General features: G+C 42.5%; 2 protein-coding genes across 3 annotated transcripts; one reads left to right on the plus strand and one right to left on the minus strand.

The window, feature by feature from the left end:
• Positions 1-1,436: 1,436 nt before the first annotated feature.
• Positions 1,437-5,858, plus strand: LOC127311226 (putative lipase YDR444W). Of its 2 annotated transcripts, none has more exons than XM_051341602.2 (12): positions 1,437-1,752; positions 2,458-2,599; positions 3,223-3,290; positions 3,550-3,620; positions 3,702-3,968; positions 4,269-4,432; positions 4,506-4,561; positions 4,665-4,717; positions 4,802-4,970; positions 5,055-5,152; positions 5,241-5,365; positions 5,590-5,858. In XM_051341602.2, the coding sequence occupies exons 1-11, from the start codon at positions 1,629-1,631 to the stop codon at positions 5,331-5,333; spliced, it is 1,305 nt and encodes a 434-aa protein (XP_051197562.1). In that variant the 5' UTR covers positions 1,437-1,628; the 3' UTR covers positions 5,334-5,365; positions 5,590-5,858. The 2 variants fall into 2 exon arrangements, with proteins under 2 accessions (XP_051197562.1, XP_051197563.1); XM_051341603.2 differs by having other exon boundaries at positions 3,223-3,269.
• Positions 5,859-5,943: 85 nt separating this feature from the next.
• LOC127311228 (mitogen-activated protein kinase 1) lies at positions 5,944-12,720 on the minus strand. The gene is made up of 6 exons (XM_051341604.2): positions 12,322-12,720; positions 12,112-12,241; positions 8,950-9,087; positions 7,562-7,894; positions 7,146-7,326; positions 5,944-6,603 (listed from the first exon to the last, which is right to left on the minus strand). The coding sequence occupies exons 1-6, from the start codon at positions 12,543-12,545 to the stop codon at positions 6,434-6,436; spliced, it is 1,176 nt and encodes a 391-aa protein (XP_051197564.1). The 5' UTR covers positions 12,546-12,720; the 3' UTR covers positions 5,944-6,433.
• Positions 12,721-12,925: the final 205 nt, after the last annotated feature.

Raw genomic sequence — 12,925 nt, forward strand, 5'->3', positions numbered from 1 at the left:
TTACGTACCTATATAAGCCCAGTTGCCGCCACCTCTGCTTGGCACAGCACAGGGAAAAGTAGTTGGCGTTTCCTAGGCCAGAAAGAAACACGCGCGCGGTTGGCTCTGGATAGGATCGATCGACGCAGCTAGCTCTCGTGGACGGGCACCATGCATCATCGATCTGCGTTTGTTCAGGATCAGTGGTGGTGGTGGGTGCCCCCCAGGCGAGCTAGTCCGTCCCTAGTGCTGGATCAGTGGCGTGCGGCGTCAGGTCTCGGCGTCGCGGCACAGTATGGTGCTGGGCTCTTTTCCGATGGGGCCACTTCGGGTTGGCATTTCAAGCAGGGATGAAGATAAAAATGGAGCGGAAAGATTTCAACTTTTCTAAAGAAAAAAAATAAACATGAAAAGGGAAAGGAAAAGGAAATTTTGCCAAATGGAAACAAAAATAGAAACGACCACTCTTTAGCGAAACATAAGTGGTAACCAGAGTTTTATTTCCGGCAAAATTTCCAAGTCAAAAATGACCAAACTTGTCCACCCCGATACTAGCCAGTGGGGGGCACATAATCCCTTCGTGCGAGGAGGTTTCGATGGTTCGGCCATCCCTCTAGATATATTTCCCTATTAATTTATGATAACTTAAAATCTTAGTATGTGAATATGTGATAGTGATGTATCATCAATTCATCATGTTTGATTTCATCTTAGGAGCCAACGCCAAGTTTGTTGGTTTGCTTGAGTTTTCTTCTACATAATTCAAGGGGTTTCTTGGTTCCGACAAGCATCCGATTTTCACTCCATGTTTCTGCCGTATTCTATTTGCATTTGTTTCCGATAATATCTGACTTTATATTTTCTTAGTATTTATGTATTTGTTTTCGCTTCGCAGAAAAGCATGAGAACAAATGTGACAGAACTCAGTTCCATCAGGATTTATGTACTTGTCAATTCTTATTACCTGAATTACAAAAAGACGACAAACCAACACGAATTTTCCCTTAAAACCTAATGCATATGCCTATTAGAGCATGTACAATGGTAGAGAAAGCGTGCTTACCTTACCTTAGCTCTACATAAAAATCATCTACGGAAAGCAATTAATAGAGACAAGTTGTATTCCTCCTTCCCATGCAAATTTATACAGAGTTAAGACAAGTTTCATGGAGTGGATGGAGTACAATGCATTATCTATTATTGTCTTCGCTAGCAATCAATGTGAGTTAGTTAGCCTTTTTTGTAATTTAATTTGGTACGAGAAGACATATCATATCATACACCGTTTAAAATAGCTTTCTCTTAATTTCTAAGGGATCATCCCTTAGCTAAGACTTTTTTTCTCTTTCTTTTTTCTCTCTTTTCTAACTAAGCAAGGCTCAGGTCACGCGCGTAGGACTGGAATTTGAGCCCAGGAAGAGTGATTTACTGACAAACGAAGCAAAAAAAAATACAAACACGAGCCCACATGATCGACCGATCGGGCCGTTTGAACCGCCGACCGTCCTCGGCGAATCCAGCGGCCGGCAGCGACGCCGTGTCCCACCCGCACGCCGAACTCGCCTCGTCGTCCCCACGCGCGTCAGCCTCCGCCGCATTCGTCGATTCCCGCGCCGCCGGCGATAGCTTCGGCTTACGCGCGGGGCGGGATGGCGTACGCCCTTTGCTCTCCCTGCTACCACCAGCATCACCACCGTTCCTTTAACTACCGCCGCCTCCGCGCCTCCCCTTCCAGCCACGTCCGTCCCCGGAACCACACCGGCGGCCCGTCAGGTACCTTCTCCGTCGCTCCGGTCATCCCTTTCCTTCAGGATTCATTTCACGTAGTTCCATTTTGGTTCCTTCGAAATTTGGATTAGGGGGTAAGCGTTTCTTGCGAGTATTAACGTTGTGCACAGTTTCGTCCCCGCGGAACTAAAATTTGGTAGTTATCAGATGCCTATTAGGTTCTATCATGCTGGATTGTTTGTTCCGTGTACAAATTTCATTGGAAATTTCCAGTTATTAAACGACCAGAGGACGTCCTAGATAAGTGGCATCTCAATATGTCTGAATTTGTATCACTAATAATTTGGGAGATGATGGACAGAAGCAAGTCAGCTTTGTCGCCTATCCTCTCAGAAATCAGAGATATGCTACTTCTCTGCTTGCTTGCCGGATTATAAAGTCCAAATAGTAAATAGAACTGGAAATTTTGTGGCTCATGATCTTGCTAATTTTGGTCGTATTGTGTGGAGTGGGGGTGTCAGCTGTGTTAGTGAGTATGATTCCTCCCTGTGCGGTTAAATCAGTTGAAAGAGATTGTAATTCTAGATGTAACCAAGACATTAAGTAATACACTTCCAAGTTTCAAGAAAAAAAAATTGGGAGTTAAGGAACCACAAGGCAGCTGATACCCAAACAAATTAATGGGAGATGAAGTCTGATGGTTGTTTAGTGAACTTGTGCTGAAATCTTGTCACAACTTTGTTTATGCAGGATTGAAAGCCACAAGGTATCTTTATTCCCGACCAATGTCCAAGGGTAGGGGCAGTCCTGTATCGTGTTCATCCATGGGAGCTTCCAAAAGCAAGCGAGAACCAGATCATCTCCTTATTCTGGTTCACGGTATCATGGCAAGGTAACATCCATAATCCTAATCCTATCATGGTAGTTTATAAACATACGGTAAGCAGGGTCATGCAGCCATATCTTGAAATTTATTGCAAACATTGCCCTGTGCGTCTTTTTGAGAATTTAATTTCATTATTGACGGACACATCTTACATGTTTTTTTACTTGGCCTGATTTTTGGCTTGATTGGTATCAAAATACGGTTCAGAAGACCACCTTGCTCATTAATCTTAGTGACTTAGTGGTGCATTATTGCACACAGATATGGGTGCTGATGGCTACTGCTGGCTAAAATCGACCATAAATTGTGGTACTATAAATGTGAATGTTCATTAGTGAACCGCATGGCATACATCTGTGCTTAACTGTCAATACTTACTTTACTAATACCCAGAAGCTTTGTGTATCAAATCATTGATAGGAGTTCAATATACCGTGACAAATTGTATCTCATCACCTAGCCTAATTCAAAATCCGAACTGTATTTTTAAAACAAAATAAAAAATGATAAAAAGTGGCAAAATGCTAAAGGTATATGTATGTTTCACACAGTTTACTCAATATATTTTTTAGTCAAGCTATACTTACTGGCATTTTTGCTGATAGTTTTCCTTCGTTTTCTGAATATAGCCCCAGTGACTGGATATACGGTGAAGCAGTGCTGAAAAAACGGCTAGGTGACAATTTTTTCATCTATGGTATGTGTGTATTTGAAATCTACATTCATTTGGTGAACTTCAAGGATAATTCACCCCTTGCTACAAACTCATCCCTTTTGCTTCTGAGGTATAATGATTTTAATCAGGAACAGGATGTGCACAAATGGAGTTGAATGCCCACAAAAAAAGAACATTGTAGTAAAGAAATGAAATTGGCACCCACTGTTTTACCATACGCACCGGTTTACAGTTGATAAAAAAGTTGACCAACATTATAGGACTGACAATTTTCTTGCAGCTAGTTCATCAAACATCTACGCCAAAACTTTTGACGGGATCGATGTAGCTGGAAGAAGGTTAGCGAAAGAAGTATGTAGTAGAGACTGTTCTATGCTGTTTTTCATGTATTAACTAATTAGTTAAGAGATGAAATATGCCCTATGGAAGCAGGTCTTGGACTTGGTAGAGAAGATGACTGGCTTGAGAAAGATTTCCTTCATAGCACATTCTTTGGGTGGATTGTTTGCTAGATATGCTATTTCTATTCTATATTCACTGAAAGCAGAAGAAACAGGAAGTAGTACTAATGCCATGCCAACAACTGAAGGATCTGAAATGTCACTACTCACTCCAGGATTAGGTACCATTGCTGGGTTGGAGCCAATTAATTTTATTACATTGGCAACCCCACACCTTGGTGTTAGAGGGAAGAATCAGGTGGGTCTCCAACACACACTAATTTACATTTGTCAGCCTTTTTCCTACTTTCGACCCAGTCTTGGTTTGGAAGAAAGTGCTCTTGTTTTGATTTTTGTGGAACTTTTGGTGACCTATAAGAATTTTATGAAGTGGACTCAATACTGTGTGGTATATACCAGTTGAAGGAGACAGCCATCTAGTCTGAACTTCTGTTGAAATATTCGCACAATTGTTCGTGGAGAAAATAGTGATATAATTTTTTTATGTCAAACAGTATGTTAATTTGCATTAATGTTTTCACTCTTTGGAAATTATCAGCTTCCATTTCTCCAAGGGCTATCAGTTCTAGAGAAACTTGCTGCACCTTTGGCTCCCTTCATTGTAGGACGCACTGGTGCTCAACTCTTTCTCACTGATGGTGAACCTAGCAAGCCACCTCTTCTTCTAATAATGACATCTGATCAAGAGGACAAAAAGTTTATGTAAGTGAGGAATACAGATCACTTAGTGGCTAATATGTACGGTAGAAAATAATGTTTCTTCATCATTTAACAGGTCTGCGCTAGCAGCTTTCAAGAACCGCAGTTTGTATGCTAATGTTTCATATGACCGTATCCTCCATACAAAACTATTTCTTGAACTTGATCTGCAAGACTGCAACATGTGTACAAATGAACTGTATCTATTTCTTGTTTCCCTGAGCCTCTATGCCAGACATGGTTGGATGGAAAACATCTTCAATAAGGAGAGAATTGGACCTTAAAAAGGTACTTTACTCCACTAGGATTAGTAAATTGAGGTACTGGGTGAGCAATATTGTGAGTAACTCTTTACTTCCTCCATATACACAGCCCTTGCATCGTTCGGTTGATGGCTACAAGCACATTGTCAATGTGGAATACTGTTCGCCTGTATCATCAGACGGTCCCCATTTTCCTTCACGAGCTGCCAGAGCTAAAGAAGCTGCACAAAGTAGACCAAATATCGAAAATACCGAGGAATATCACAAAATGATGGAAGGTAGGTAGGAATTTTGCACTGCTGTGTAATAGATTTGTTCTTTTCTGCACTTCTGAAAATCAACTCTATTTTTTTCCGAAACAGAGGAGATGATCCATGGCTTGCAGAGAGTGGGTTGGAAGAAAGTAGATGTCAACTTCCATGCATCCCTGTGGCCTTACTCTGCTCACAACAACATACATGTATGTAGATGTGCACCACAAGAGTCCTACAACATTTTCTGCTTTGAGTCCATCCTCAGATTCATTAGAGCACGTGATATCAATGCAGGTTAAGAGTGAGTGGCTTCACAACGCGGGTGCAGGTGTTATCTCCCACGTCGCGGACAGCGTAAGACAAACATGTTTGCATGCCAACCTGTGAGATCTGCAGTTGGTGAGCTGAAACCTGCCATGGTTAGTAATCGTTAACTTCTTAGAGCATTCTGCTTGCCAGTTTTACTAAGCAATACAAAGGTTTTATCAATATTCGAAGGTATAGTAGGCCATGATTTTTCTTTGAGAAACGATGGAGAAATAATAATCCATAAATTGATCGCTGAAAGTTAATTGTTTGTTAGACTATTGCTTGGATTCCATGTGTTGTTTATCTTTCACAGAGAAATGTATTTGTACTGCAGATCTGCAGGGAAGTGATACATCTAGTTGCAGAAGGTTTGCAAGTCAGGCGCGGTTGTTTGGGAACTGGAAGCTGCAAAGAGCCAGCTGTCAGTATAATTGCAGAAGGTTCCCAATTCAGGAGCAGTTGTCTAGGAACTATTCATCTCGTTGTATATTTTTCAGATGATTGCCTCAACTTATGTTGAAGGCAAATATGATTAGCTTGTAGCTATTTATGGATTCCATGAATAATGTTTATGGTCATACCGTTAAGTGGTCTTGTTGGAAATGTGTCGCTCCTATAAGTTGAACATATAAAAAAGTGAGAAACATAAGAAACTACAGCTTTCTCCATGCAAAAGCCCCCAGCCATGCGGTCAATCATCACCTGCCCACCCCAGTTTTGCATAACATGAAAAATGCGCTTACAACATCCAACAGCAAGCACTGAATCACAGTTAGTCAGCGTTCATTAACCAGGACTTACAACAACAAAAAAGTCGAACAACATTATGTCAACACAATAATTTGTAATCGACCAAGAATCTAAAAATCTCATGACAGCCATCGAAATTAGGCAGTCATCTTCATGAACTACCCTCTTCTTACGGACAATGCTGAAACAGTTTAATGCGAAAGAAAAAACATCCTCGTAAGACAACATACATAAGCACAAGAATCCATAGCTCCGTGGAAATTTGTCCACCACAAGCTCTTGTCATCTACCCTTAACACACCACCTTTTGATCTTCAGGTGAAGCAATTATTTACAGCTGGCGATCAGTGGCAGCGACCTTTTATGGTGGCAGGAGGTAAAACTTTCCATGTGAATGAAGCCAATTGAAGGCTGAAACTGAACTCCAGCTACTGGTAATCAGGGTTGAATGCAAGAGCCTCTTGCTGGATTAGATCCTTCATTTGTTCTTCTGACAATGCATGCTGCTCAAAGTCAAAGCTGAAGGGCGCTGTGCAGACCGGCTCATCACTTATGTCGTGCAGTGATGCTAAGTACGGATGTGCAAGGGCACCTTCAACTGGCCAGGAGAAACAGTGAGGCAAGAGAACAATCAGTGACATGAATCTTGGAGATGAATATTTTGCAAGTCAAAATTATCGATCAACACAAGAAACACCATCCAACAGCGTCAGGTTCTAGGCAAATGACTATTTTGGCATCCCACTTCAGACTAGTGCCATTCGCATACATTCAGAGACCAATGCCCCTTGTAAACCTTGCCCAGATGCTCTATATATTTAGCTGGGTGGTCTTCCCAGTTCTCTTGCTCTTTTTTATTTGAATAGAGGAAGTGATGTTAGCTTAATAGAACGCTAGGATGGCATACCCATATAAATTCCAGCTATTAATAATTAACAAATCACAAATGGTGTAAGTTCTAAGTTACTCTATTCATGACGCAAGAAAGCTTAGCTTGAGCCAGCTTACAAGCCCATTTTAAACTTGCTGCTTGAAAATAGGTTCATGAATCTTGATGGCAAAAATAAGTAAATAACACCCTGGCACCATACCACAGATGGATGGGACGATTAAATCTAAAAAACACATGCCAAAACTTACCTGTTATTCTCTGTCTAGGATCGAACGTCAGCATCTTCTCAACCAAGTCAATTGCTGAAGGGTGAACATGCGGAAACTTTTCTGAAAGTGATTGACTAGCATGGCGGGGAAGTTGGCGGATATATCTTCTTGCATTTTCATTTACAAAATCCAGATCAGCCTCATTAGGTGTCCCGATGAGCTGCAACAACGAAATGCCATGAGGTAATTTGAAAATGCATTTATGTGCACCAGAAAATTACTTCATGGCTTCATGCATATGCTAAAAAGTACTTAAATTCCTCTACTTTCAGAACAAACTGTGATGATACTAGATGCTTCCATAGCAGTCCCAAAAGTACTATTATGCTAGAATACTACCTCGCAACATAATTTCATGCATTGATATAAAAGAAGCTCATATGGTACTGTCTAACCTCCATTAGAAGACGTAGCTGATGGACATGGTCTCTTCCCGGAAACAAAGGTTTCCGGTCCATCAGTTCCATAAAAATACAACCCACGGACCACACATCAATTGCTGCAGTGTATTCAGAGGAGTTCAACAAAAGCTCAGGTGCCCTGTACCATCTTGTCACCACATACTCAGTCATAAAATCAGTTTCTGAGGTGGTACGAGCAAGCCCAAAATCACAAATTTTTAGGTCACAGTTTGCATTCAGAAGAAGATTGCTAGGCTTCAAGTCTCGGTGGAGAACATTTGCTGAATGTATATACTTCAAGCCACGGAGAATTTGATAAAGGAAATACTGCACAAAAATGAACAATTACACAAAACATTCATCAGATTAAGTGCAATTTCCCACAAGACAGAAGTTTGCATATTAAAAAAACAGAAAGAATAAAATCAACAGAAGAGAAATAGGTGACCATCCTAGAAATCAGTAAGAAATTCACTGATTTCTCAGACGTGATCTCGCGTCAACTTCTTTTATACTAGACACCCAAGTAGGCACTGACAGTGCAGGTATATTAGCAAACAGTTTTTTCATGGAACATTTCCACCAAAGATTAGAGATGGAATTTGCAAAAACTACAACATGATTTACCATGTATGAAGTATGATGCATGGGTACTTGACAGAGAACAGAAAATGAGATGGCTATCATTAAATAATATACTAACATGTCATCTCCCAGGCATGTGCTATACGTGATAACTTGTTCAACCGATCCCTTTGTTCAATCAAATGTTCAGAGGTTCACTGATGAATCTAATTAAACCAGTTTGTACTACTTCATATACATTAAAGGTTGTGCAGGTCATAACTAGTAGGTCTGTTGATGCCAATTTCCTCTGATGTAAGTGCGGTGTATCATTTAAAAAAGGTGCAATGCAAATGAGGTACTTATTCAATGTATTACAATTCACCTATGTCAATGTGTTGTCAATTTCCATCATATTACAAACAAGCAAAACATCAATCGACAGTCGTATTAGTATATCTGAATAATTCGAGCTCCTAGGTCAATGTTGATACTATACCATCATGAAACTTAGTTAGGAGGCTTAGAGCACAGTCCTAGACTACCAATGTAGCAAGATGATTCAAGGCAGCCAGAAACAGAAAGGGGAGGGGGGGCTTTGGCTATTATGTATTAGTTTGAGAATACTAAACATGTGAAATGGTATGTATCGGGCTGAGGTAAAAAAAAAACAGAAGCAGGTAATATATTCATGGAATCGTATGCAATCAGATACTAGCAGGGGAAAATTTTCTATAGCCAAATAATAGAAAACTGGACTTATCTAACAAAGTAGGAAGGAAAGGTTTTACTTTTCTGTTAATTTCAAAAAAAAGTACCTGGCAATGTTCCTCCGATAAACCTTGATTTGAGCGAATAATCTGATGGAGATCGGTGTCCATCAATTCATATGCTATATAGACATCATTGAATGAACTCCTCTGTGCAGGAGGTATAATATCCCTTATTGCAACAATCTGCATAAAAAATGGACTGGTCTAAAACAGCATATTTTGTAGTAACACGAATCATACTTGAAAATTGTTTCAATAAGGCAACTACGATTAGCAGCAACAGGGCTGCAAGCCTGCAATAATGTTTAGTTGTGACATCTTGCACACAAAAATCATAGACTAAAAGGTAATGTACTTATCACAAAAAAGGTGCAATTTGACATCTGCACATTGATTTGTTAGCTCGAGTTTCCCGTATACTACCTCCATCCCAAGGCTTAAGGCTTATATTTTTTTGGAAAAGTCAAAGCAAGTAAAGTTTGACCAAATTTTCAGAATAATCTATCAACAAACATGATATTTTGAAGATAGCACATGAAATATATTTCATTATCTATCTAATAATATTAATTTTGTATTTTACATTTTAATGATTTTTGATAAAAACTTGGTCAAACTTGACATAGCTCGACTTTCTGAAAAAAAATATAGGCCTTAAGCCTTGGGATGGAGGTAGTATATCATAATGTATAATGATAGTACAATATAATTAACTTCCCATGATATTATTAACATAACCAAAGCTAAATTCTTCACCAAAAGATGGCCAATACATAATGTCGAGAAAATGAGACGAACTAATAATTTTTTTCGAGAGTACACCTTCGGTGTACCATATCTTTATACAAGGCAGAATTTTGAATACGTGACTACCACTCGCTGCAAACAACTAGGGTAGTACGAACTCCACTCCACTCCACACCAAACCGGGTAGTCCGAAGACAGCCACCAGCCCACCACCGAAACTACAACTACGACACAACCAAGACAAACGAATAATGATTACTGAGCATCTGCACCAAGTAGTGCTTCTGAAAACACCAAATGAAATATGGTCCAAAGATGTGAATGAGGTAACCTTGCGCATGTTCGAATGTTTTTATCTAGTAGTGCACGTAGCACAGATTTTGCAAATATGAGCTGACACGAGTTCTGTGCTCCCAAGAGAACCGAAAATTATGCCTTTTACCTTACAGCTAAGGCTTCCAATAACCAATATAGCTACAGGAACATAGTAAATCCAAACTGGAAAAGTATTGCTTCATGGTTTTCACTCAGCTAATTATTTTGGGGGGTTAACATGGAGAATAAGAATAAATAAGACTTGTACCCTACAGTTATGGGAAATTTTGAATATGAAGAGCTGAGAAGGAAGAGTATCACCTAACGTAGCTACTATAAATGCAGATATGTGCCATTAGTCGTCCTGTGCGTTGCTCTCCTTTAGATGGTCAGGATCTTCCATCTCAGTGCTATGATTCGATTACCAGGCCATAAGCCCACCAGAATGAAAGTCTAATTTCCCGGCTGGGAAACCACCACGGCATAGTGCAGGTTTTGCTCTGTGCGTTCACCAGAGTTAGCTATTGCCGCACCTACCGCCGTCGCCATGCCACCCAGTTCAGCAGTTACACCCACCAATTACCACCAAATCAGCCGCCTCTTGTCAGGAATGCTCATTCACGGTCATTAAAGCTATGCCTTTTCACTACATGTGCTCTCCCACATGCAACTTATGCATGCCAGCATCCGCCAACTTACTAAGTCTGTAGCTGCATATGTGCTTTTCCATCTCCACGGTCGCTATATGCGGGCCAAATCATGTGAGGGTGCTTGGGTTGCGAACTTAGATCAAAGCAGGGGAGATTCTTCGTTGCTCAGGAGTCTGTTATGCTGGTACGGATTTTCTGTTCTAAAAACAGGAGAAGATGAACATGTGATCCAAGGGGAAGAAGCTACCATGGGCTTTATGTGGGCCAACAAGGCTTGGTAATCGGAACCGTTATATATAGTTGCAGCTTCTTCTGGCAAAAGCCACTTTGGGCAGGTCCCAACAGAAGTAAGTTGATTGCGCATCAGATTAAGGTTCTGCTACGCCAGGTGATACATTTTGGGCTGATACTGTATAAGCATGTGCATTGACAAGCATTTCCGCTAAGTTGTTAATCCGACCTTGCCTAATCCAATGATCCACTACTACCACTCATAGTTGTCCAGCGGTCAAACTACCCAAAAAAAAAAGTATGCCTACTGCGGTGGAGCATTTAAAGCTGAAACACTCGCTTATGTAGGGTAGTAACCAAGACCCAGTTTATTTTGTGAAAACCTTCCACAGTAGGAATGAGAACACAGTAGCCAAAATGGAGATGCTTGATGAAACAAAGAATAGGCGAAAGAGAGTCCATTCCTGCACAAAAATCATGAGAGATCCCTGCACGTTTATACTGATAGCAGATTGCTTATCATCAGCTAAACTTCAACCCAGGTCATTTGAGAGCATGGTGTGGAGTCGAAGGGCAGGGTGTGAAGGTCCATCTGTAATCTACTCCTAGCAACAGGATAGCTGTATTTCCAAAATGCGCAATTCAGAGGTTCATTCCTTTGCTTACTAGTTGTGACATTACAGGAATAGAAAAGATTCAAGTCCAAGTCCAACATCTGAACAGACAATTGGTCCTTCAACTTTCCAACAGTAGCTCCCCTACGAGCTGGGCATTCCACTTCCGCTACACTCCCACTGCATTTCAAGGAGCTAGGAGAAAAAGGCCACAGGCAGGTTGGTCCAGGTGTAGCCTTTGACATGAGCATGTAGCAGCAGTAGGAGCGAGAGCATCATCAAGTGCTTCACTTGTGCTGCTCCAGGTCTGCTCACCCCAGGCCGACAGGTCGTTGAAGAAGACAATGAATCGCGCCCGAAAAGGCTGGTGGGCTCTTTAAAGGCATGTCCACGGTTACTATTCCTGAAGTAGAAGTGATCCCCCAAATTACCCACCCCGAGCTGTGACGAACTCGATTGTTTCATTTGGCAGGCACTACTAACCCACCGCCTGCCCCTGCCACCCATTCAATGCAAACCGGCGTAACGAACTAGGCAGTGACAGAAATGATTTCGTGGAGGAGGATCTCAATCGAATCTACGCCAGGTGGGGAAGTAAGGAGGGGGGGAGGGAGGGAGAAGAGGTGGGCGGATCGGAGGAAGGGACTGACATTCTCGTGGTCCATGTGGCGTAGCAGCTTGATCTCCCGCAGCGTGCGCTTGGCGTCGATCTTGTTGTCGAAGGCGTTTGCGATCTTCTTGATGGCCACCTGCTCCCCGGTGTCGGAGTTGAGCGCGGAGCTGCGGGGCAACAACCGGTCAGGCGCGGCTGGTGGTCGGATGGGAGGAAGAGGAGGAGGAGGGGGAAGAGGGGGGCGTACCAGACGATGCCGTAGGCGCCCTTGCCGATGGGGAGGATGGGCGGCTTGTACTTGACGGTGACCTCGAAGACGTTTCCGAAGATGTTGTACTGGATGAACCTGCCGCCGTGGCTGAGCGTGGCCTGGATGTTGTCCATCGGCGGCGCCCCTTGGCCGGCCGCGGCGGCGGCGCCCGCCCCGGCCTCCGCCATCTCCGCGTCCGGCGGCAGCGCCCCGCCGTCCATGGCCGGATTCGGATCGCGCGCGCGCGCGGGGGGGAAGCAGGCGAGCGGAGCGGCGGTGGTGGTGGTGGTGGTGGTGGTGGAGTTGGTTGCGAGATTTGGTCGCTTTCCGCCTCTTGTTTAGGCTGCTAGCTCCCCCTTCTCTCTCTCTGTTCTTTTTTCTTTGTGGGCTGCCGTGCCGGCCTGTGGCCACTCGCTCGCTGGCCTGCGTGGAGGAAGAGAAGAGAATGGCGCGCGTGCGAGTTGTGCGACTGTGGCTACCCGCACGATGGCTGCCGGGTGTGCACGTAGCTATGAGAGGGCGACGTTTTGTGGCTTATCTACCTAAGAGCATCTCTAACAGTAGCTCATAAACTGGCCAAAATAAACGCTAGTTTACAGGT

Source organism: Lolium perenne, chromosome 7 (assembly GCF_019359855.2).
Source record: "Lolium perenne isolate Kyuss_39 chromosome 7, Kyuss_2.0, whole genome shotgun sequence".
In the NCBI taxonomy this organism is placed as follows: domain Eukaryota; kingdom Viridiplantae; phylum Streptophyta; class Magnoliopsida; order Poales; family Poaceae; genus Lolium; species Lolium perenne.

What these genes read in the sequence shown, in the direction of transcription:
- LOC127311228 (XM_051341604.2), bottom strand. Translation starts at nt 12,545, where the DNA reads ATGGACGGCGGGGCGCTGCCGCCGGACGCGGAGATGGCGGAGGCCGGG. An exon ending in GCCACATGGACCACGAGAAT is followed by an intron (nt 9,088 to 12,111) that starts GTCAGTCCCTTC and finishes TTTTTTATGCAG; the next exon opens with ATTGTTGCAATAAGGGATAT. An exon ending in TATCGGAGGAACATTGCCAG is followed by an intron (nt 7,895 to 8,949) that starts GTACTTTTTTTT and finishes ATTTTTGTGCAG; the next exon opens with TATTTCCTTTATCAAATTCT.
- LOC127311226 (XM_051341602.2), top strand. Translation starts at nt 1,629, where the DNA reads ATGGCGTACGCCCTTTGCTCTCCCTGCTACCACCAGCATCACCACCGT. An exon ending in CAAGAGGACAAAAAGTTTAT is followed by an intron (nt 4,433 to 4,505) that starts GTAAGTGAGGAA and finishes ATCATTTAACAG; the next exon opens with GTCTGCGCTAGCAGCTTTCA. An exon ending in TGCTAATGTTTCATATGACC is followed by an intron (nt 4,562 to 4,664) that starts GTATCCTCCATA and finishes CCTCTATGCCAG; the next exon opens with ACATGGTTGGATGGAAAACA.